At 41.3% G+C, this 25,168-nt stretch overlaps 1 protein-coding gene across 2 annotated transcripts in view; it reads right to left on the bottom strand.

Annotated features, from left to right (window-relative positions):
- RYR3 (ryanodine receptor 3) overlaps positions 1 to 25,168 on the bottom strand; it is a gene marked incomplete at both ends in the record, with an annotated part of 530,337 nt that overhangs the window by 297,196 nt on the left and 207,973 nt on the right. For both annotated transcript variants that reach the window (XM_080708162.1, XM_080708163.1), the window contains 4 exons: positions 1,091 to 1,190; positions 2,045 to 2,157; positions 10,656 to 10,734; positions 13,434 to 13,508. In XM_080708162.1, coding sequence (XP_080564288.1) covers positions 1,091 to 1,190; positions 2,045 to 2,157; positions 10,656 to 10,734; positions 13,434 to 13,508 — 367 coding nt within the window. The remainder of the gene's footprint in view (positions 1 to 1,090; positions 1,191 to 2,044; positions 2,158 to 10,655; positions 10,735 to 13,433; positions 13,509 to 25,168) is intronic.

The raw sequence follows: 25,168 nt of genomic DNA, 5'->3' as shown, positions 1-25,168 counted from the left end.
ATGTGGCTGAAAGAGTTAAGAATTATTTGTCATTTTCTGATCATTAATTTATCTATGATGCCTTCTAAAACTGGAGTATCACCTTGACCACCCTTATTTTTCTATTTTCAAACATCATAGACAGAAGGGCATTCCCAGCTTGGAATTTACTAGGCTACAGAAGAAAAATAGGGTTATAGCCTGTGTTCGAACTATTTTTAAAATTTTTTATCTTGCTATAAAAAGCTAAGATGTAATGCAAGAACCCACAGGTTACCAGTGCTTTATTATTCTGCTCAGCTGTGGCATTACCTGTGTGCCAGCCAAGGCCAGTATGTTTATTATGTAACTTGCAAGGTGCATCGATGTTGCCCAGCTCCGAGAAATAAGATAGGAGAACAAAGTTGCATGATCTTATTTCCAAGGAAAAAATATTGAGACATTTTCACTTATTATTATTTTTTTTTTTTGGTGGTGGTACTGGGGTTCCTGGAAGCCCTTCTTCCTCCGGGCTACACTCCCAGACCTATTTTATATTTTTGAAACAGGGTCTCTTAACGCCAGGGCGGCTGGCTTCGAACCTGCGCGATCCTCCTGTCTCCGCCTCCCAAGCGCGGGGATTACAAGCGTGCGCCACCACGCCCGGCTTCACTTATTATTTTTAAATGGTCTTTCATAAAGAAAAGTAAAAACAAATCACCTCTACTTTTATTGTAGAGGAAGCTTTTCTGTCTAAAGAGGCATAGGGAGAAATATTAATGATGTCAACTTTGTGACAAATTCTCCCTTTTAAGATGGAAGTTGCTGAGGTCTCTATAACTGTAACCAAAAATAAACATAAAAACTCACAAGAAAAGAAAGTCCCAAATGCATAGAGTGCAAAGTTAATAGTGGGTTCAAAGGATTAAAAAATAAGGTCATAGATTCTCATATAACCAAAAGTCAGGACAGAAAGTAATTCAAACCAGCATCAGAGAAAAAAACTTAGGTGAACTAAAATCATACTACCCATGTACCAAGACGTTCAGGTGGACCCGGGAATAGAAAAAGTCAGTATGCACAACACAAGAGACTGAAAGGCTTGGGGGCAATTGCATGCAAAAAAGCATACCTTCTTCGATGCTACTTCCTGAGCACGTAGGATGTACATTCCAGAGTGTTTGCATGAAGGAGGCATCCACTTGGATGTTGCCATTTGATATTGACAGATGCTGCAGCAGAAACCGAAATAAAACATCCTTTCAGTCACCAGCCCCGTCCTGACAGAGTAGCTCTCCTACAACTCCAAGGATGAAATTAAGCTGCCTTACTATTATCTGGCTCTTTCTACATAGCCTGTAGGAGATTTCTCCACCCAGAGTAGAAGCAGCTTCAAAGAGTGACACTTTGTTCTGGGAGAGGGGAGGACTCAGCTACTGAGATGGCAGACAAGTGTAGACTGCATCCCCTCAGTTGGACCCCTGATTCAACACAACGTCATAAAATGTCTATCTTTTGTAGAATAAGGAAACTCTCAGACGGGAAAAATTACTCCAGCATTTGGACGAGGCAAAGTAGAATCTGCTGACAGGGTTGGCTCTATGAGAAACTGTTAGGGAGCTTAGAAACCTGCCATTGCCATTTCTTTTATCTCCAGGCATCCCCACCCTCAGCCAAGGGCCTGGTGTTGCGGCCTCTTATCTAGAACCAAGCCCCAGCAGAAGGATCTCACCTGCAATGCTCCAAGCACCAAAGCATTTTAAATTTTAATTTTTTTCTGACGAAAGATTATTTTTCTATACTCCATTCTTCTGGGCTCATTCTCCATAGGTAAGTGAAGTAAAATTTTCATGTGTTAAATTCACAGTAAAGCTAGCTAATGCATGAATAAGACCTGGCACATTTTAGCCAAATTTGCTGGACATAGCACCAGAATCCAAAAGGACAACTAACAGTTGAATTCCAGGCCCCATGACCACCTGGCAGGGGTGAGAATTATCTCTCAAGTGTACTGTGTAAAGGCTGTCCACCCTGCTGTGGCTCAGTCCTCAGAAGGTGAAGTGCATCTGTGTTAGGAGGTACTTACGAGGTATCTTTCAGAGGACACACTGACGAGGATAAGGTCATCACCAATTCGAACTTTCTCTCCCTCCGACCTCTGTTTGGAAGCGGGATGTATGGTCCACCAACAGGCTTCTCCTACGTGAAAGCTCCTTGAGTTAGTCATCGGTTCCTGGATGGCACTGTCCCTAATTCTGCCCCTCATCCTTCTCCTGATGACACCCTTCAAGTACGTACACCTGCTCTCTTCGCTCTTGCTCTCCCCTGATACTCTAGACCTCAATTTCTATTTACCTATAGTCATCCCAGCTGGCCTCTTATACAGTATTGAACACATCTATCATTTTAATTTTCCATAAATACAGAAAGATAGGACTTGAGAAAGAGTATTGGAGGTCAGAGACTATGGAAACCTTTGAGTATTTTTAATGCACATAGAAAAATACTTTCTTCACAGTGCCTTTAAAACTTTAAGAACTGATTTTATTGGTCTATTGAACACTTAAGTCTTTGCTCCCACCCCTCAGAAAATACCACCAGGATGCTAGAAAAGGGGTTTCTTACAGGCAGAACCAATGAGGACTAAGACAACAGGTGGTAAATCCAGAGCAAGGAAGAGAATTTGACATTTTAGGAAAAGGATAGCAGTGTCCTGCTAGAGAGGGAAAGACTGAGATGGACTTGGGCTGCTGGGGTAACTGCAGCATCCAGGAAGAGGCAGAACACACATAGCCTTTTTAAAGTTTTCCACATGTTGCCAAAGGGTTAAAATATTCAGTTTGGCTATGATGCCATCTAAAACAGGGGTATCGCTGGGTGTGGTGACACACGCTTGTAATCCCCGCACTTGGGAGGCAGAGACAGGAGGATCGCACAGGTTCGTAGCCAGCCTCGCTGGCTTAAGAGACCCTGTTTCCAAATAAAAATATAAAAATGGGTCTGGGAGTGTAGCCCAGAGGTATAAGGGTTTCCAGGAATCCCAGTACCACAAAATATATATATATAAAAATAAAACAGGGTATCACCTTGACAACCCTTATTTTTCTGTTTTCAAATATCATAGCACAGAGGGTCTTGAAGGCCTTTTATGAGAAGAGAAAGCTAAAAGCCAAGTTATGAGTAAGAAAACAGAGAAGAAGCCGCTAGTAAATAAAGCTCATTCTTGCTAGATTTTTTCAGAAAAATCTCTGGGACTGCAAGGAAAAGGTACTTGAGAAGGAAGCATTGAAGATAGGTTGGGAACAGGAGGTCTGGCTGAAAGCTTTAGAACATGCAAAGCCCTCCCCTTCCCACACAAGCAGTTGACTCCTCTCTATATTCTACTATAGACTTGGAATCAATAGGATGGCAAATCACCAAGGGTCTCATCTTGGAAATACCATGCACCATCAAATAAAGAAGTAGTCTTGCTGAGAATAGAATAACTGTTTACACTTGATAAGTAAAACTCCAGTTCCCCTCCCTCTACATCTGTCCAGAATGCCAGCCAAAAAGCTGAACCACCCCGTTCCACTTTGCAAACTTGAGGTCTACTTTTAAGAGAAGTTCAACTGCCCCCAGAAAAATATTGAATGCTTTTAGGGTCTCTGGTTAGATACCCAGGTCTCTGCCAGATTACCCAAGAGTGGAGGCCTAGCAGGTGTGAGGCCCCAGCCAGCTGATGGTCAGTTGTTACTGTCCACTATGTGTGAACACAGATCTAGGCCCACGAGAAATCAGAGAGAAGTCCCCAACACAGAAAACAGAAGCAAAGCAAAGAGGGGGAGGAAATGGTGGGAAACACAGACCATCAATAACCAATGAATTAAAGAAAATCTTACAATTAATAATCCCAAAGAGATAAGAAATAGTTTTGGCTTTTTTTCTGAAAAAAATCCCTTTAGAGATAAAAAAAATTATTTGATCCTAAAAAAAGGAAAAGAAACAACAGGATTATACAGTTGAAAAATTCTCCCAGAAAGGACACATTAAAAAGATTAGAAATAGGAGCAAAAACAGAATTAGAATACCAAGTTAGAGAAATTTCAGAAAGCAAGAGCAGAGGAAATGAGCAAAGAAATAATATTAAATTTTTTTTTGAGCTGGGCATGATGCACTTGCTTGTAATACCATTACCTAGGAGGCTGAGAGAGGAGGACTGTAGGTTCGTGGCCAGCCTCAGCTACTTAGTGAGGCCCTCAGTAACTTAGATCCTGTTTAAAATTAAAGAGTAAAAAAATAGGACTGGGGGTGTAGCTCAGAGGTAGAATGCCCCTGGGTTCAATCCCCAGTATTACAAAAACAAAACAAAAACAACAACAACAAAAGCCACCACTGAAAGATAAGCATTTCTACTTGAAAGGACCTACGGAGTCCCTTGTGTCCTGAATAATGGGGACCTACACCAAGGTCCACTCCTGTGAGCCTTCAGAAAGGATCCACACCAAGGCAGCACTGTGGAATTTTAAACACTAGGGGAAAGAAGATCTTGGTGGTGTTCAGAAAAGAAAAAGAGACAAAGCATCAGGAATCAGAAGGTAGATGTCTCAACAGCCAGACCCTAAGCTAGAAAGTCTTCAGGAAGATAAGAAGAGTTTTTTTCCCCAATGAAGAATTAAAGTCTGAATTACGTTTGAAACTAGAACTGAGAAACTTTCAGTTAACAAGAGACCTCTTGAATGCATGTTTGCTATGGGTAGTGTGCTTCACCAGGATGAATCGAAAAAACAAGAAAGGGAAAGCACACACACAGGATCCAGGGGATGTAGGGAAAGAAGCAATGTGGATTGAGTGATAGTGGACACGTCCAAGAGGATGAAATCGGAAGAAGAGTGGATGTGACTGGATCTAGTCAAGGGAGGTTTGCAGTTCTACGGGAACATTTGGAAATGAATGGGCCACAGAAGACTAAACTAATAAGGCAACTATTAACCACTGGAAAACCAAAGAGTGACACGATACAATAAACAAGACCATAGCATCTTACAAGAATTTTTCAAATAAAATTCACAGTTATACCAATAGTTAGTTAATATCAATGTGGTAATCACATAAAAATAGATGTAAATGTATTGGTAGTGTGGGGAGGGAAGATACTAGAATGAATTGAAAAGCTACTGTTTTTATTAGAACTTTCATAGATATACCTAATCCATAAGGAATAATAAAACAGCGATATATAGCAATATATACATGTCATTCACTCATTAACTTAAAGAATATATAATAAATTATATTAAAAAGGAGACATTGGAATAAAGTAGATGTTCTTTTCTTTTTTAAAATTTTTTTATTGGTACATTATATTCATACATCATATTGGGGTAAAAAAAACTTGTGTGTACAAACATGTACACATCACTGATTTAACCCCTACCCAATTCCCACCCCATTCCCTCCCCATCCCTCCCTCCCTTGCTTGGCTTAGTGGTTGACTTCCATATGTTTAATTACATTGTGTGTTTTAGAGATTTTCCTTCTTCCCCCCGCTTTTATGTTCTTTGTAGAATAAAAATAATCTGCTCCTTTAATTCAGACCCTATATTTCATTACTTAGGATGCCTTTTAAATTTTTCTTAAAATGGAAGACAACACTAGATGAGCTGAGAGTAGCACCCCAGAGATGTACGAATCCAGAGCAGGGAGCTTGGTAGGAAAAGAGACTGATGTTTTTATTAAGCTTCAGAGCACTATTTATCTCTTTAGACTATATATAGATATTACTTCGATTAATTAAACATATGTGACAAAAGAGGCTGACCTATATATATGAAGGGGAAAATGATATGCTTATCTTTTAAGTACCCTGTGGACCACCAGAGGGCACCCAGCATGAAGAGGGTCCTGAACCAGGCACACAGGGGAGGGGAAGAGTGGTGTTTTCTTGCCATCTCCTGTGCTCTGATGCTCAGGGATGGAGCTCTTCCCTGCCTCGATAAGATGAGCCAATCACTCCTAAGTCTAAATTCTAAAGTTACGTTTAAATAATTAAAGAAAACAAACAAACGTGGCGGCACACTCCTGAAATCCCAGTATTTGGGAGGGAGGCTGACACAGGAGGATCCCAGGTTGGAGGAGAGCCTCAGCTACTTAACAAGACCCTGTTTCAAGATTAAATTAATAAAATGGGGTTAGTGATGTATCTTAGAATTAGAAAGCCCCTGAGCTCAATCTCCAGCACTATCACCACAACAGCAAACACACAAACATAACAAAACACCTCCAAAGGAGAATAAATAGAAAGGATTATGTAACCAAAACAAGGAGGAAGTAAGCATAAGTCCTGTTAAGTCTCACAATTTATTTTCCAGAGGAAAAGAATTCCAGAATTATTCTACAAATTCCCCCCGCCCTCTTGGACTTTCTCCTCTCACGTTCTCCTGGCGATTCAACTGTGGTTTGAAGAGGTTTTCCTAACAAAAACACATTCATGGAATTGTCCAGTCAGGGCATAAGATCCGACACTGTTGGATTCCATGTGAATCTAACCCGACAAGAGGGGGCTCCCCCAGGTAGCACTGAACCCTGACTGAACTTATGCACAAATCCTTCTCCTTCACAAATCTGAGCCCAGCCTTCCAGAAGGAGGATGAGAACTGGGTTGGAGGTGACTAAGGTGAGATAGAAGCACATTTAGGCCTTACATTTTCATGAAGACGCAGCCAGTCAACCCTTTGGTGTCCAACTCCTGCCACAGTCAGCATCTCATGAGCCACTTGATTGGCTCACGTGTTTGCCTGGTTTGTCAGCAGAATTCACACCAAGTCTCATTGGAGGGACTTAGAAAAAAAGTGCTGAAAAGAGTAATGTTGCCAGGTGTGGTGGCGAAAGCTTGTAATCCCAACATTTGGGAGGCTGAGGCAGGAGGAACATGGTTCAAGGACAACCTCAGCTACTTAGTGAGGCCCTTTACAACTCAGTGAGACCCTCTTAAAAATAAGGAATAAAAAAATAGGGCTGGGGTGTAGTTCGGAGGTAGACTACCCCTGGGTTCCATCCCTAGTACTAGAAAAAAAAAGAGTAATATTCTCTGCTGCTACTTTTCTCCCATTTTTTTTTAAACCCAAGGCTCCAATAGTTAAATAAAATAGAGATCCTGAACACTTGACTAAACAGTGGAATTTCTCAATTCCTTCCCAACTTTCAGAATGCACAAAAAGTCATTTCACTGATATAAATAGAATGACCATATATGACTTTTTCAATTGCAAGCTCCAAGATTGACAGCTGGTTTATATATTGAGGCCAACTTACATTTAGAGAGTGTGGCCTTCTCTCGTTTGGTAATTTTCAGCAAAGGTTGACAACACCTTAGTGGAAATTATATTTTAAGAAAATCCCTTTAGCTGAAAATAAGGAAACCTCAAGTCAAATTCAACTATAATCTTATTTTAGAAAAAAACTCATAATAGGCAGAGGCATACCTAGTCTCCTGTTTTGTAAAAACAAAAAACAAACAAACAAAAAAAAAAACGAGAAGAGGGGAGAGAGAGAAAGGGGTTTTCCCTGGACACTCTTAGGTGACCACTGTGCAAGATAAAGAAACAATAGGCGCACATTTAGATGCTAGATTTTTTCTTTAGATAACCTATATGATGAGATAATTTGGATACCTTTCTTACAAACTTAACCTAGCTTGAGAATAACAGAGACTTTTTTCCTTTTCTGGCTATTCAACATTGGAAACCCTCTCTTATTTGGTGGGAAATATCTAATATTTAAAGACTATATTCAAATGAAACTTTCTTGCAACGTGCCCTATCTTATTTCTTTTCTTTGTCTTTCCCTGATCTGCCCAGTTTCCAAGCCTGGAGTTCCAGCTTTAGTGTAAGTTCTATAAAAAAGACTTCCACTTCCGGGAATATGGCAACCGAGAAAAGCAGGGCTTAAGAGCCCCACTAACAACCAACCTCCATTACCACAAAATCAGCGCCTTTCATAGCCAGAAAACACCATCACCAGAGAAACAAAAAAATCACCAGGCTCCAGAGAGAAAGCGGACTCAGAACGGAGCTCAGAGCCACAGAGGAGATAAACCGGCCTCACGCACGAGGATGCGGCAGCAGCGCCATACTGCCTGCCACAGCGGCGAATTTACCGGATGGCTACAGCAAGCTGAGGTGAGCCGCTGCAGAACAGCCAGGCGGGATTTTTTAGCGCAGGGAACATCTAAAGCTCCAAGTGGCTGAGCTCAGCACACGCTGCGAGGACTCAGAGTGGAATTCAAAACCAAGAAGAAAAAAGCCAGCCTCACGGACGAGGGTGTGGCAGCGGCGCCATATTGCCACTGGCGGCAGCAGCAGCGAATTCAACGAGTCCACTACAGCTACATCTGCGAACTCAAGAACAGTGAGTCAAATTGCAGGCCACAGAGGAGAAATCCCAGTACTGTACTTCCTGGGACTTGACCAAGTGGGGGAGTGGCGTGGCAGAGATATCACACCGTAGGAGAATGTGCAACCTGGCACCCCCCACAGTCTAAAGCAGCCTCTATCGACTCTCTGGGTCGGAGACTCTGTGATAAAACACAGTAAAGGAGTAGTGGGGTCTGAGATACTACTGACTCAAAATCCAGAACACCTTAAGTGAAGTCATAGTGACCCAAGGGAAGAACCCAGAGAAGGCACAAACTTCCGAAATCATGGGAAAGAGGAATAACAATGGAGCAATGAATGTCCACAACCCCACAACATCAGAACCCGATAAAACAGAAAATCAGAGATTTCTAGAAGATCAAATCAGGAAAATAACTGTAGAAATAATAGAGGTGCTTCCAAAAGAACTCAGAGAGAGCCAAAAAGAGATAAAGGATGCAATTAATGAAGTAAAGGCCTCAATTCAAAGCACAAACAACCGATTAGACCACATGGAGAACAGAATCTCACTCTTAGAAGATGATCATTCCAAAAATGAACGCATAGTTTCTAATCTAGGAAAAAATATCCAACAGCAGGAATCTGACATTGAAGAAATATGGGCCCATTTTAAGAGAGCTAACCTAAGAATAATTGGAATAGAGGAGGGAAAAGAAAGTGAAACCAAAGGGATCAACAATCTCTTCAAGGAAGTAATAGCAGAAAATTTTCCAAACATAGAGCAAGAGGTTGATACACAGATCCAGGAAACTTATAGAACTCCCTTTAGACAGGATCGGAGAAGAGGATCCCCATGCCACATAATTGTCAAAATGACCACTGTGGAAGCCAAGCAGAGAATCTTAAAGGCAACAAAAACAAAGGGCCAAGTGACATTCAGAGGCAAACCAATTAGAATCACTCCAGACTTTCCAAACCAAGTCATGAGAGCCAGAAGGGCTTGGAGTAACATATTCCAAACTCTGAAAGAAAACAACTTCCAGCCAAAAATTTCCTACCCAGCAAAACTTTCTATCAAATTAGATGGGGAAATAAGAAGCTTCCATGACAAACAGAAACTGAAGGAATTTATGTCTTCAAAACCAGCGCTAGAGAAAATACTCAAAGAGATTAACTACAAAGAAGAAATAGGTAACACACACCAGAACCAGAGAAACAAGATTTTCCATCCAACAGAAAACTAAGATTGGTTATCTGTGGAGATTCATTATTTATATTAGTCTTTTACCTATCTCTAAATTGTATTGTTTGCCTTTATTGTTGTTAATTTCTAGGATTTCTAGTTGGAATATTAATATACCTTCAGATATAGCATTTGGAAATATTTTATCCCATTCTATTAGTAACTGTTAACTCTGTTTACATTGTCTTTGGATATACAATTTTTTTTTATTTTTTAGGGAGTTTGTATACTCCTCTGTTGCCTGTGCCATGGAAATCACAACCACGAAATCACTGCCAATTTCAATGTTGTGAGGTTTAATGACCCAGATTTTCTCCTAAAAGTTTATAGTCTTAAGATTTATATTTAGGTCTATTATCTATTTTGAGTTAATATTTGTATATGGGATTAGGTAAGGGTCCAATTTTATTCTTTTCCATGTAATTATTATTTTTTAACAATATTTAGTTAAAAGATTAATATTTCCACCACCAAATGTTCGTGGAAACCTTGTCAAAAACAACTTGACAATATAGGGAAGAATTTAGCTCTAGGCTTTTATTTAACTCCAATGGTTTATATATCTGCATTTAGAATAGTACTACACTGTTTCAATTATTGTAACTTTATATGGTTTGAAATCAGAAAATATATATCTTCTAGCTTTGTTCTTTTTCAAGATCGTTTTGGGTATCTAGAGTCCATATTCCATATTAGGATAGATTTTTTTTCTGAAAAATAAATATATAAATATATGATAGTTTCACCTAAAAAAATAGAAAAAAAATATTCTCTGGTAAGAAAGAAAGCAAAAAGAAATATTGAAATGTTATCTTTAAGTCATCAAAAGCTTGGTATCAGACAAATGAAACTGTTATGTGAGATTATCATTTTGAATTTTAGATAAATTGCCATAATACTAGATGTCAACTACTAAGCCAAGCATGGGAGGGAAGGATAGGGAGAGAATGGGGTGGGGATTGGGTGGGGGCTGACTGGGAAAAGTGTGCATGTATGTCTACAAAAGTATGTATCCTACTATGATGTATGAATACAGTGCACCAATAAAAATAATAAAAAAAAAAAGATCCCACTGGGAAATTCTGGAAATGTGGACTCACCTGTGGCATGCTCCCGGAGACCTACGTCGAAGGCAAGTTTATCTGTCTGGGATCTCGATGTGGTCAAACATGTGAGATACTGTGAAAAAGAGCAGATGCTGGTGAAGTCGCACTCCCACCACCAGTGAGCTTCCTGTTAACTGCCACGATGAGTGTCCGTGAAATGGGCTTGTTTATCTTGCTCATGAAAATTTAACTGGAGTAATACTTTTGGAAATACTTTTATTTTTTTATTTTTTTATTTTTATTTATTTATTTTTTTTTTGGTGGTACTGGGGTTCCTGGAAGCCCTTCTACCTCCGGTATACACTCCCACGGGCTACACTCCCAGACCTATTTTTTAACATTTTTATGTGGAAACAGAGTCTCTTAAGCCAGCGAGGCTGGCTCTGAACCAGCGCGATCCTCCTGTCTCCGCCTCCCAAGCAAGGGGATTACAAGCGTGCGCCACCACGCCCGGCCTGGAAATACTTTTATAATAAGTTTAAAATCCCAGTGATGCTATCTAATGTTCTCCTGATTCAACTGACAGAACTGTGTGTTAGAGAGATAAATTTAAAATATTAGAAATGTTTTACTTCAAAAAACTATATAAAGGGAAAATGAATATGACCAACAATAACAGAAGGCTAAATGTTGGCATTTGGAATATTATGCTATTAAGAGCATTTATCAAGAGTGTAATAGCATGGAACTTTGTTTATAATACGTTGAGCTAAAAATTTAATATATAAAATACCTCCTTTATGCCGGGCATGGTGGCACACACTTGTAATCCCAGCATTTGGGAGGCTGAGACCAGAGGATTGTGGTTTGTGACCAGCCTCAGCTACTTAGTGAGGCCCTCTGCAACTCAGTGAGACCCGGTTTCAAAATAAAGAATAAAAAAAAAAAATAGGGCAGGGGCTGTAGCTCGGAGGTCGAATGATCCTGGGTTCCATCCCAAGACCCGCAATAAAATAAAATAAAACACCCCATTTATGTAGCTAACATATGTACAAATTTAGAATTCCTAGTAATTAGACTAAAACAAATTACACCAGAATGACACCATTATGTTTGAATAATGGGGGAAAAGGGGCAGGAACCATGGATGCTTCCCTATTTTCTATTTATTATTTCTTTTCTTAATTTTTAAATTTTCTATGATCTTTAAAACTTCTCAAAATAACAGTTATGCTTTTTCTGGTTATAAAAATATATGTAGGTATAAGCTTAAGAAATGATTTTTAAGTTAGCTTAATAAAAGAAAGAAGCCCCTGGCCTGTTCCCTGCCTCCATCCCAGTGGCATCAAGGCACTTCTTGGCTCTAGAGTGGGAGGCCGGAGCACTTTGGGCGTGCTTTCAAACTGTACTCCTAGTTTTCTACAAGAAGATGGAAAGTCATTGCATTGTACAAAATCATGTTTCACAGGCCTTATTCCCAGAAGTGATCCCAGCCAGTGTTGTGTTTATGCCAATTGTGAGTGGGATATTTTTAAAGAGGAGTTAACAACACATAATGGAAGCCTTCCTATCTCTACCAGCATGCTGGCCTAAGTTTTTTAAGCCATGAGAAATGTGCTGCTTAACGTTTTTCTTTATCTAGTTAAAAAAGAGAGGTGTTAGGGTTTTATCTGTCCTATGAATAAGAACAGACTTTAAAAGATAAATAATCACCCCTCAATTCCAGAGACTTCCAGGGTATAAAGTTTCCCTCCTTGCAAAATGTACTCATCGTCTACTTAGACAGACTTAGTCATCTTGTTCTCTGTCTTTTTCCATAAAGGACTGAAACAGAAGAATGTTCAGGCTGGAAGGTCAACTTCTTACCAGTGCTCAGAAAAAAAAAAATGCTGCAGTAACTAAATTATTTAAGAGGCAGTTGCTGATCCTGCCGACAGTTTGATAGTTCAAGCTTCAAGATGAGCTTTGCATCGTACTGCAGGTGCAAATGTGTGAAAATACAGCTTTGAATTAATGTATCACTCTCCCACCAAGGATAGAAAAGGAGGCAAATCTTCCTTATTCTACTGCAAGCGAGGATAATGTATTTAGGAACTGAGAGTAAATGTTATTGGAGTTGGCACATATTCTGCTTGATTGAGATCATAATATTATTAACACTCTCTGAAAAAATCTGTGATATCTGTATTTCACAAGTTATATTTATTAAATATTTTCAATTTTTCCAAGTTATATTGAGCTATCACCATTTTATTTCTTCTTGTTTTAAATATCCCTGATTAGTTACAGCGTGATCAGCTTTCTGTGAGTCCTGATCCTTTATCTTCTTTCTACCCTCTGGATTAACATAATACCTTCAAATTCTTCCAGGATTGAAGGCCATGGCCATTATTCCATTTCTCTTGGCTGGGTAAAAGAGGAGAATTGTCACAAAACTCTCACTTGATTGGTTTTTGTATGTGGGTTATTCTAGTCTACTAAAGTAACCATTTACTTCATGGACCATTTGATCAGTCATTAGCTTGACAACTGTTCATTGAGCATCTAATATGTCCAGGCACTGTACTTGGTGGGGTCAGGATTAGTGAAGTAAAAACCTGAAAAGTCATGGCTTTTTCCTTATGGAGAAGGTGCGTATAAAACACTAAGCAAACACAAATCTATGTTTAAAGTCTGAGGTGACATGTAGGCAATGCTAAGACAATAATGTTCTATCATTATTTATAACCCAAACTGCTCCTGATGCTCATTTGGGATTGCTGGTTCCTGTAGCTCTCTTTCCTTCATCTTCTCCCTCCTCCTCCCACAGAAGGCAGACACCCATGTACTCACCATTCCACTGAAAGAGTGCCGCAGGAGGATCGCATGGCCGTACAGCAGGGTCCGGTGGCCACCCCCTTGTGCTGCCTGTGGGAGCGAGGAGGAAGGCATCAGCACGTCCCAGTTGTGGCTTTGCTGACAGCAAAGCAGCACAGGATTGTGGGAGACATGCTCTGAGAAAATACCTATGGCAAAGCTCCCAAGGAATTCATTCCAGAAGCGAGTGTCCTGCTGATGGGTGGAAGAAGCTCATGACGACAGCCATGCAGTATCCTTGGGAGAGGGCAATGGGGGGCACCTCTTCTCAGAAGCGGCCCCCACCCAGGACCAGCAGACCCCAGAGCTGCTCTACCAGAGAAGCAGGTGAATGAGAGAGCTGCGGCTTACCTGCCTTGGAAACTTCCCAGAGGCGTTCAGAGCCAGAGAAACAAAGGTGACCTGACTGCAGCCTAGCGGCAGGGGAGCAGCCGGCGGGCAGGCACGCACTCGCATCCGCGTCTCACAGTCCTCTCCCTTCTAGGCCCCCGGACCTTCTGCCCACTCACTTAAATGGGTCATTTTAAAACAAATCTCACCAATGAGAGATGGCGCCCAAATCTGCCACTTTAAAAGGGCAACTACCTAAGCAGGAATAGATGCTTTGGCTGAGAGACCATCTTCGCGTTCCTCCACCTCACCAGGCAGCTCCACTTTGGCCCTTTGCTCCGGGGCTGCCGGGACAGTGGAGAGGGAGGCCCGGGAGAAGAGACGGCCCAGCACAAAGCCACCGGTGCTGATTTCTTTCCCCTTGAATCTGATTCATACACTGTCATCCTGAACTGAATGTATATGATAAAAGACAAAACTATACTTTATTCTAGCTAATCAGAGTAGGTAGTGGGGAAAAGCAGAAATCTATATGGAATTTGAGAAGTTCTTGGCATCGACACTTCCAATGTTTTACCAAATATCTGGCTGACCTGTCCCCAGTCAAATTTTTTTTTGATTCACACAATCCTTCTAGGACACGATATTTGAGAATAAGCTTTGCCTTCCTCAGACTTGCACCAAAAGAGAATTATAAAGACTGAGACAGAAATTAGTTATCAAGAGAAATTCCAACATTTTTTCTTCTATGGGTTAAGTACATTGTTTACATAACCTCTTTTGTTCAGATCGGCAGACCAAGGTTCTGTCCTGTCCTGAATCTTCCCACCCATATCAGAGCAATGAGTAGCACAGAGGAAGGGAATCAATGTCAGTAAGACACGGCAAAGGTCTGGATATGGCCTCAAGTAATTCTATTTCAGCTCTATTTGGATTAACAGAATCATTCTGTCAAAAAAGATGGGTTTTCATATCATACAATGAGCCTAAAGAAGAGAAAGAGAGATAAACGTGGTATCATGCTCAAAAAAAGCTGATAACTAAATATAACGGTAGCTGTGCTTTTCCCCCCACAGCTATAGAGACATTTAAAATGTTCTCCAGACTTCAGTACTGTGTAGGAATTTCAAGGCTCTTCATAATATTTCCAAATTTATTGAAATCATTTGCACTAACTACAGTTTCTGTATCTACAAATGTGTCAACACCTTACGCTAAAATTACACATCCTAAATAATTTTCACATCTTGTCAGTCTAAATGAAACTGTCCCAATCCACTTGTATGCTTGCAAGTTAACTGATGGTTTCTGATGGCTTCCTCCCAAACCAGACATGTGTCTTAAACCCAACAAATGACTAAACTATATTTCCTACGATTAACCATGGCCACACCTTCCTCAGTTCTGCATTTCTACTAGCTCTGGACTCATAAGAAGTCAAGAGTTGGCAACCCCCAAAAAGTAGCATTGAGGAGCTTGGGCTCTTCTCCTTCCTTGGCACGACTAGAAACATCTCTGGGCCCTCATGGCCCTCATCATAGTGCCACCAGACAAGCACAGGGGCTTAAGTGACGCCCCTCTCCCCATAGAACAGAAAGTCACAGGGTATAAACCTGAAGCAGTTGATGATATACTTACTACACTGTCTTCTTTGTGTTTTGCAAAGGGAAATAAAACTTGTATTTAAAAAGCATGTTATAAATAGAGCCATCAGGCCCATTAAAAGAGGTAAAGCAGTGTCTGGAAAAGACTCGGAGGTGAAGAGGGTGCGTTAAGGAATTCTCCTTTATCGAGTAGGTAGAGCGTTAAGGACTGATGACATGGACCAAGTCTAAGAAAGAGAAATTCATATGGCAAGGGCCTGGAAGTAGAAGGTAAAAGTCACATGCGGTAGCTTGCATATCCTTGATTAACAGAACAGCTAGAGACAGCTGTGGCAGTTTGGTCAAGTTATGTGGACTGACCAGCTAAGTGGATGGACTCTGTTCTTCAGCAAAGGGACACAAATAGGCTTTTGAAAGAACAATGTCACAGTCCAAGCAATACCTTAGAAAAGAAACTCAGATTAAAAAATGGTGGATGAATAGAGGGGTCAAATCCTGAGGGCAGAAAAGATCACATTCTCATTTGGTTTCTAAGACAACATAAAGAGAGCATCAAACATCTTGAGGGTATCCTGCATCCCTTTCTTTCTCTCACATGGCACAGTCAATCTCAAGAAACTGTTTTTGTGGTACTGGAGGTAGAACCCAGGGGCTTTTCTACCTCCGGGCTATATTCCCAGACCTATTTTATACTTTATTTGGAAACAGGGTCTCACTAAGTTGCTGAGACCCTCACTAAGTGGCTGAGGCTGGCTTCGAACCTGTGTGATCCTCCTGTCTCAGCCTCCCAAACGTTGGTATTACAAGCATGTGCCACCACGCCTGGCTTTCAAGAAACTTTCGGTGCTGCCTTCAAAATGCATTCTGCACCCCAACACTCAGGACGTGGCTGCTGCCAGTCTAGCCATTCCACTGCCCAGCCTCTCACCTGGACCCAGTCAGTGGCCTCCTTCCTCCTGGGACCTCTCACCTGGACCCAGCTCTGCCCTTCTTCCTGGGATGGAGCAAGCTGGCATGGCAGCCAGAGCCACCCTTGTAAAGCTATAAACCACAGAACATTACTTTTTTGCTCAAAACCCTGTGCCTTCCGATCCAAGTAGAAGTGTGAAGTCCTCACTGTGGCCTAGAGGGACCCGCAGCAGGGGTTGGTGGAACCTTTCTGAGAGACACCAGAGGCCAAGTGTTTTGAACTCTGAGCCATGTTCTCAGTCCTATAGTTCACTTGTGTCTGTTTAAACCACCTTCTCAAAATTTAAAGACCATTCTTTGGCCTTAGAGGGCTGCATATAAACAAGTCAAGGGCTGGATTTGGCCTGCTGCCTGTGGTTTGCTGAAGCCGACAGCCATGATTTGGTTTTGTGGTACCTCTTGGACTTCACCTACCCATCACATGCTCTTCCTCGCTCCCTCTGCTTCTGTCATATTGGCCTTTATTTTTTAGATAAACATGCCCTTACCACAGGGCCTCTGTATATGTGTTTTTCTCTGCCTCCAATCTTCTCACACTTAGTTCCTACAATTTATTCACCTCTGTGCTCAGACATCTAATTGGAGAGGTTTGCTCTGATCCCTCTTTGCAAAAGAATCATGATTCTTATTCCATCACAGTTTTCTGCTTTTTGATTTCTCATGTATTACATTTGTTATGAGCTGATATGAATTCATACATTATTTCTGATATGTATCGCACCTCTCTTCCCCTAATACATAAGCTCCACGAACACATGGTCTTTGCGATGTCCTTCGCCCCATCAATGTCATTTTTATCAGTGTCTGGTACAGAGAAGACATACATTAAATATTCCCAAAGGAATGAATAAAGAGCTGGAGGGTGTGGTTTTTTGCCTCCATTTCACAGGTAGAAAAAAGATCTAAAAAGGCACAGAGAATTTTAGAACTTCTCACAGTTGACTTGTGAGCAGTGACACTGAATTTGAACACGAGTCTAGCTACACATTCCACCAACTCTTCATTATTTGATACTAATTCTGGAATAATATTTCAGGAAATACATACTATAATTCCTGGGTAAGGTGGGGTGTCCGGACCTCAAGACTGTGAAACTTCATCATGATGGCAATCCCGTTCCTGCCACGAGTGACCTTGACTGTCACTGGCAGAAGGAGGGCATGGGGGAACCACCCCACAGGAGGGGGGCTGCTCAGGGAAAGACTGGAAAAAGGCCCCGCCCGATGCCACGTCCAGAGGAAAGTCTTCCACTAGATCAGATCATTAATTCACCATCTCACCTATAATTTCAAGGTTAATTTCCATCACTGACATCTTGTTTTGTTGGTCCCAAAGGACACTGCCTCCCAGTAAAATAAACCAGATATAGCAACTGAGGAGGGGGGCACTCCTCTTCTATACAGCCACACATGAACGCTGCTAAGACTGTTGGGTCCTTAGTCATCTTATTTTGGGATCTGGAATCTGAAATTTCCAGCACTCCATGGCCCCAGGAGGACTTCCTGCTGAATCTAATATGATCCACCAAGCTCTAGGGGGCATGTTTCAGGGAGGACTTTTGTGGTATGAAGTCATTTTCTGGATGTAAACAGATGTGTTTTAATTTTTGTTTTCTTTCACCTCCCACTTCTGTTCCACTCTTAGGAACAAAGAAGTCCTTCTAGAAGGTCACACAGAATGTTATTTCCTGACATGATGGAGGCCTTCTACATTGCCCAGGAAGTTCCTACATCTTTTTGTGTGAGTGAACATGAGACAATAATGCTGCTTTATAAGTAAAAACAGTAATTCCTAACAGTAGAAACAAACAAGAGCAAATAACCTAGCATGCACAATTAGAAGCATAACAAAATACTCTAATCTTGATGGCTACGAAACATTGTCTTTAGGAATTTACTCAAGTGAGGAGAACCTTTAACACAAAATGAAAAAAATGTCATTATTATATAAAATTTCCTTTGATGAGATAGTGTACAGTATTTGTAGATGCTTATCATCTTAAATTTCACTTGTAGATTTACTGCATATTTAATTTAGATTCCAACAGAATATTTTGGAATTTAACAAAAGTGCTGTTAAGCTAATATGAAAATATAAAGAGTAGGATATTTTTATTCTAAAAAGAAATGAGTTTTAAGAAATGCTATGAGGCAAAATGAATTAATTCACCCTGGTATGAATTAAAAATAAGAACTTAGCATATCACACAGTTGATAAACAGATCTGACTATATGAAAACATAGAATATGATAACACAGATTTTCTGCACAACAATAGAAAGGCAGGATGATTAAGCACACATCTCTGTGGTGTGTGGATAGCAAATCAGAAAAGCATTCAGTGAGAGCCACAGGAAACATAAGATAAGAACAGAGATTCTGGATGGATACTAGTTACAGATTTCATTTTAAAATTGAATTCTAGAACAACCAACATGTAAGAGAATAGTCTCCCTCCTAGATAGACCTAATACTTACTCATGCTTTGAAGTAATAGATGCATTCAAAGGAAATAAAAGAAAAATATGATTGTACTCAAATTACTGAACTTCAGAACAAAGGAAGCACAACATTAAATAGACTACAGAAAGACTTTGTACTAGTACAACAAAAGGGTGTCTATCTCATTGAAATATAGGAAAACCAAGCCCCAACTAAGGAAGCAGGGATATGAATAAAAGATTCATATCAGAGGAAGATTAAAACATATGGAAGAAATTTTATCTCTTCCAGTAATGAAAGGAATGACAATTAAAGGAACTCGGATATATCATTTTACATCTATGAAATTTGCAAAACTGGAGAACAAACTGCTTTTGGAGTTGCAGTTTGGCTGATGCGATCGTGTGCAATGTGGCACCGGGTGCAGCCCTTTTGCAAAGCAATATAGCAATATATAAAAAGAGCCATAAAGAAGTCCACAGTCTCACTGTAGTAATTCTTCTGGGAAAAATTTAAGGGGAGCAAAAATCTATGCACGTAGTTGCGATAAGAGCATTCTAATGGGTGCAACAAAACAAAAAACCTGGAACGAACCTAAAACTCAACAGAAAATATCATCTAGTAAATCAAGGGGCTTCTTCAGGATGTTCTATCTGCAACCATTAAAGGCTGCAATTACAGGGGCTGTGTGGAAACAGAAAAATGTTTATGATACGCTGCTGTGAAAAAAGCAGAACACAAAGTGCCCTCGACGATTCTACGTATCTATACAAGAATGATGAGGAAACCTATAAAAATGAAATAGCCACTTGGCTGGCTGCAGAGCCATTGGACTGCATTCTTCTCTAAATATTTCTTCAATGCTACTGCCACATTATTTCAGTAAAGACTGTGTGTGTGTGGTGGCTGCGAGGTGGGGTGGGGAAGAACAACATGGTGCATGCGTTGGAAGAAATGGAGTGCTATCTAAGTGTTCTATTTATTAGACTTTCATTTGTTCTAGGGTGCATTTAATATGCCAGGATCCTCAGTCAATAACCTGGCTCACCTGAAAGGCAGACGGGGAGGCATTTCTAGCAGTCTTGCTTTTAGATACTGACTCCTAGAGGCCAACCCTGCCTTCTGTAATGTGAAAACCCCAGAGGGGCAGCCTCTGGACACCCCCGGACCCTTCCTGTCTTATCCTACGTCAGGCTCAGCTCCAGACTCCATAGAAAAATCTCTTGGCCAGCGCTTCACTTCACTTGGTTCCCAGCTCACTGGCATCTCCAACAGCTCCTACTACACTCCTAACTTTGGAGCCCACTCTGGTTTCTGGGGACTTGATTCTCCACTATTCCATCCACCCCCTGGCAGATGCCAGGCTTACCTTTCCTGACTGCTGCAGGCTGGAAGACCATCCACTTTGGTCTCACTCAAGTAACCTACTGCTCCAGCAGGGGTGGACAGAGAGAGCTGGACAATGCCTCTCCAGCTCAGAAGACACCAAAGGAGCTGATGGGCATTTTCCAAACAGGTGTTATAAATACCTGGTAACAAGGACATTTTCCTCCCTTCTAATGATGGTAAAATAGGGGATTTTAGTATAAGCATATTAGAATCCAGAACGCATGGCTCAAGTATAGCAGAGCACAGGTTAATATGGTTTGTGCCTAAAAGACAGAGCCAGAAAATGAGACAACAGGAATTCAACAGGTGCATCACAGCCATCCTAATTCCCTGCAATACCATGAGAAACCCCCCAACAGCCCAGTATGGACATTTATCTTCTTAATCCATCTCCTATTTTGAAATAGATCCTTCCTAACTAGGGAGGCTCTCTTCCTTGGGACATAAAGACACTGCACAGGAATCAGGTATCGTTCTTCTGACACTTTGGTTTCCTACTCAAAATAGGTTGGCGAATGTGAGTCTAAAACCAAGAGTCAAAAGTGCCTGAGCCACCAGCTACAGAAAGCTTCATGACAGAAGGCTCACAGGGGTGTGTCCTCTCTAAGAAATCCTTCAAGCAAGTACGGGACCACTCAACCAGGGCAGTGCAGGCCTCCACATAAGAAGCCTGCCACGTTCTCAGCATCCTACCAGGCCTTTGGGGATTTGTTCAAACCCCATATCATGAGACAGAATTTCAATGAAGAGGTAGGGGGAGCATCTGGCACTCCACTTCCCCACATTTAATGCTCATGCAGTCTTAGTGGTAAGTTAGCTATTGGCTTCCTAAAAGCCTAGGCCCAAAGGTCAAGGCGACGAGGCACAATGGCACAGCTCTCATCTCTCAAAGTAAAAGTAGCTGCATCTGGTGGCAGAAGGACCCAGGGCAGCCAGAGCTACATCTGCTGCTGGGCTCATACAGCAAGGGCAGCAAGGAGTCACCTGGGTGACTCCCAGGCGGGCCTCCACCACTCTATCTCCTCAAATCACATTGCAGAGAAAAAGATGCTCTAAAGGCAGCGCATGGAGAGGCTATTAGCCTGTCCTGTCTTCTGCTTCTTAAGTTTATGCACTTTGCTGCTAAGCTGAGAAAATGCATGTAAAATCAAACAATCTGCCCCATCCTTTGCCACTGAAAGCTGAGAAAATGCATGCAAAATCAAACAATCTGCCCCATCCTTTGCCACTGAATGCTGTGTTTATTGTTCCTGCAGTCTAAAATTCATCGAATCCAACCAACCCTTCCTGTTAGAAATGCTTAAGATGATTTTTCCTGGATGAGAAGGTTGTGGAGTCTCCTTTTTTGTTCATGTCATTAATTTCACATCCCTATGGAAGGATTTCAGGACAACAGGATGAAAGGCCAGAGCCTAATTTAAGAAACTGTAAATTCTGGGTCATGTGCATCATTTGCAGCAAGAATCCATACGACAATGAGGTTGACTTCTCTGGGAGAATAACCATGTGGCTTCTCTCTTGCCCAGGGTTGGGTAAGCAGAGTCCGAGATGGCTCCGGTGAATTGAGGACCAGAGGGGAGTAACTGTGGGGATCCAGTGTTGCTTCCTCCTGTGACACTTAGAACCATGAGAAGGGATGCCTGTGGGTGCTTCAGACTTAAACCCTGACTGTCTCCTTCCTTCCAAGTCTTAAAGGTAAGAGCTTAAAGGATAGCTCAGCGGTAGAGCGTATGTTTAGCATGCATGAGGCTCTGGGTTCAAAACCCAGTGCCAAACCAAAAAAAAGTCTGACCTATGAGAATCTATGTAGATTTGCAGTCATTTTCCACCTTCTGTCCCAATCTTTTGTGGTGGATGGGAAACAAATTTAGTGACTCCTTGATGTCCCTTCTATGCCTGGGATTTTGCTGATATGCTTCTGAAGCAGGATGAGAACCATCCACCGAGTAACAGGTGGCTGCTGCGATGCCTCCAGACTGTGCCTGGGGTCCTCCAAGGTATATCTGTGCTCTGGGCAGAGGTGCCATACGGAAGCCAGGTAGACAGAGTGGCGGCTCTAACATGTCTCTTATTATGGTGCCTTTAAAAAGGGGAAATTGGCAGGAGATGTTTGTCAGGATATTAAGGACATTTAGATTGATGACAAGTATATGTTGGAAAGAAGCAAGGCTATTATTTTTTTCTCTGAATTAATTTCCCCCCTTTCTCCTGTAGCTAACAGACAGACTTCTAAGAATCAGACATCCCCAAGTACATTTTTACAGGAAAGGACCCTGTCAGCCAAATTTGTTTATTCAGTCACTGCTCCGGTTCTTATTTGAACCACCCCTACTTCTCCCCACTCGTCAGATCTCTGATTAAATGATGAACCAATGGCCATACAGGGTCAAGACCAAGGGCTCTCCCTAATCTCTTCTTTCCACCAAATATAATGGATAGCAAATATTTTCTAGAAGGAATCTAACTTTTGAAAGGTCATATTACCTTGACATAAACAATGTAACACAGTGTCTGCTATTTCTCTATGTTTTAAAACCACTCTTCATCTTGGGGATTTGAAGAAAGCAAGCCAGGCATGGTAGTGCTGCCTGTAATCCCGGCACTTGGGAGCTAAAACAGAAAGATCGTAAATTTGAAATGAGCCTCAGCAACCTAGCGAGACCTTGTGTCAAAACAAAAAAGGTGAGACTTCCGGGAAGATGGCGACCGAGAAAAGCGGGGCTTAAGAGTCCCGCTAACAACCAATCTCCATTACCACAAAAAGAGCGCCTTTCATAGCCAGAAAACAACATCACCAGAAAAACAAAAAAAACCACCAGGCTCCAGAGAGAAAGCGGACTGAGAACAGAGCTCAGGGCCACAGAGGAGACACACGCGCCCGAGGACGCGGCAGCAGCGTCATACTGCCGGCGGCAGCGGCGAACTCAACGGACGGCTACAGCAAGCCAGGAGAGCCGCTGCGGAACAGCCAGGCGGGATCTTTCGGCGCAGACAGCATTTAAAGCTCCCAGTGGCTGAGCTCAGCACACGCTGCAGGGATTCAGAGTGGAAATCAAAACCAGAGAAGAAAAAATACGCCAGCTTCATGGCCGAGGGTGTGGCAGAGGCGCCATATTGCCACCGGCGGCGGCAGCAGCAGTGAATTCACCGAGTCCAGTACAGCTACATCTGCGTACTCAAGAACAGTGAGTCAAATTGCGGGCCACAGAGGAGAAATCGCAGTATTGGGCCTCCTGGGACTTGACCCAGTGAGGGAGTGGTGGTGGCAGAGATATCACACCATAGGAGAACGTGCAACCTGGCACCCCCCACAGTCTAAAGCAGCCTCTATCGACTCTCTGGGTCGGAGACTCTGTGATACAACCCAGTAAAGGATTGGTTAGTGGTTGCAGTGGGGTCTGAGATAATACAGACTCGAGATCCAGAGCACCTTAAGTGAAGCCATAGTGACCCAAGGGAAGAACCCAGAGAAGGCACAAACCTCCGAAATCATGGGAAAGAGGAATAACACTGGAGTAATGAATGTGCACAACCCCACAACATCAGAACCTGATAAAACAGAAAATCAGAGATTTCTAGAAGATCAAATCAGGAAAGTAACTGTAGAAATAATAGAGGTGCTTCCAAAAGAACTCAGAGAGAGCCAAAAAGAGATAAAGGATGCAATTAATGAAGTAAAGGCCTCAATTCAAAGCACAAACAACCGATTAGACCACATGGGGAACAGAATCTCGCTCTTAGAAGATGAGCAATCCAAAAATGAATGCATAGTTTCTAATCTAGAAAAAAATATCCAACAGCAGGAATCTGACATTGAAGAAATATGGGCCCATCTTAAGAGAGCTAACCTAAGAATAATTGGAATAGAGGAGGGAAAAGAAAGTGATACCAAAGGGATCAACAATCTCTTCAAGGAAGTAATAGCAGAAAATTTTCCAAATATAGAGCAAGAGGTTGATACACAGATCCAGGAAACTTATAGAACTCCCTTTAGACAGGATCGGAGAAGAGGATCCCCACGCCATATAATTGTCAAAAGGACCAATGTGGAAGCCAAGCAGAGAATCTTAAAGGCAACAAAAACAAAGGGCCAACTGACATTCAGAGGCAAACCAATTAGAATCACTCCAGACTTCCCAAACCAAGTCATGAGAGCCAGAAGGGCTTGGAGTAACATATTCCAAACTCTGAAAGAAAACAACTTCCAGCCAAAAATTTCCTATCCAGCAAAACTTTCTATCAAATTAGATGGAGAAATAAGAAGCTTCCATGACAAACAGAAACTGAAGGAATTTATGTCTTCAAAACCAGCGCTAGAGAAAATACTCAAAGAGATTAACTACAAAGAAGAAATAGGTAACACTCACCAGAACCAGAGAAACAAGAGTTTCCATCCAACAGACAACTAAGATTGGTTATCTGTGGAGATTCATTATTTATGTTAGTCTCTTACCTATCTCTAAGTTGTATTGTTTGCCTTTATTGTTGTTAATTTTTAGGATTTCTAGTTGGAATATTAATATACCTTCAGATATAGCATTTGGAAATATTTTATCCAATTCTATTAGTAACTTTTAACTCTGTTTACATTGTCTTTGGATATACAATATTTTCTTTTATTTTTTAGGGAGTTTGTATATTCTTCTGTTGCCTGTGCCATTGAAATCATATCCAAGAAATCACTGCCAATTTCAATGTTGTGAGGTTTAATGACCCAGATTTTCTCCTAAAAGTTTATAGTCTTAAGATTTATATTTAGGTCTTTTATCTATTTTGAGTTAATACTTGTATATGGGATTAGGTAAAGGTCCAATTTTATTCTTTTCCATGTAATTATTATTTTTCAACAATATTTAGTTAAAAGATTATTATTTCCACCACCAAATGTTCGTGGAAACCTTGTCAAAAATAACTTGACAATATAGGGAAGAATTTAGCTCTAGGCTTGTATTTAACTCCAATGGTCTATATATCTGCC

The sequence above is a fragment of the Muscardinus avellanarius genome (genome assembly GCF_963383645.1).
Source record: "Muscardinus avellanarius genome assembly, chromosome: 12".
Classification (NCBI taxonomy): Eukaryota; Metazoa; Chordata; class Mammalia; order Rodentia; family Gliridae; genus Muscardinus; species Muscardinus avellanarius.
The sequence above is the reverse complement of the archived record's forward strand: the minus strand, read 5'-3'. Positions and strand labels throughout refer to the sequence as shown.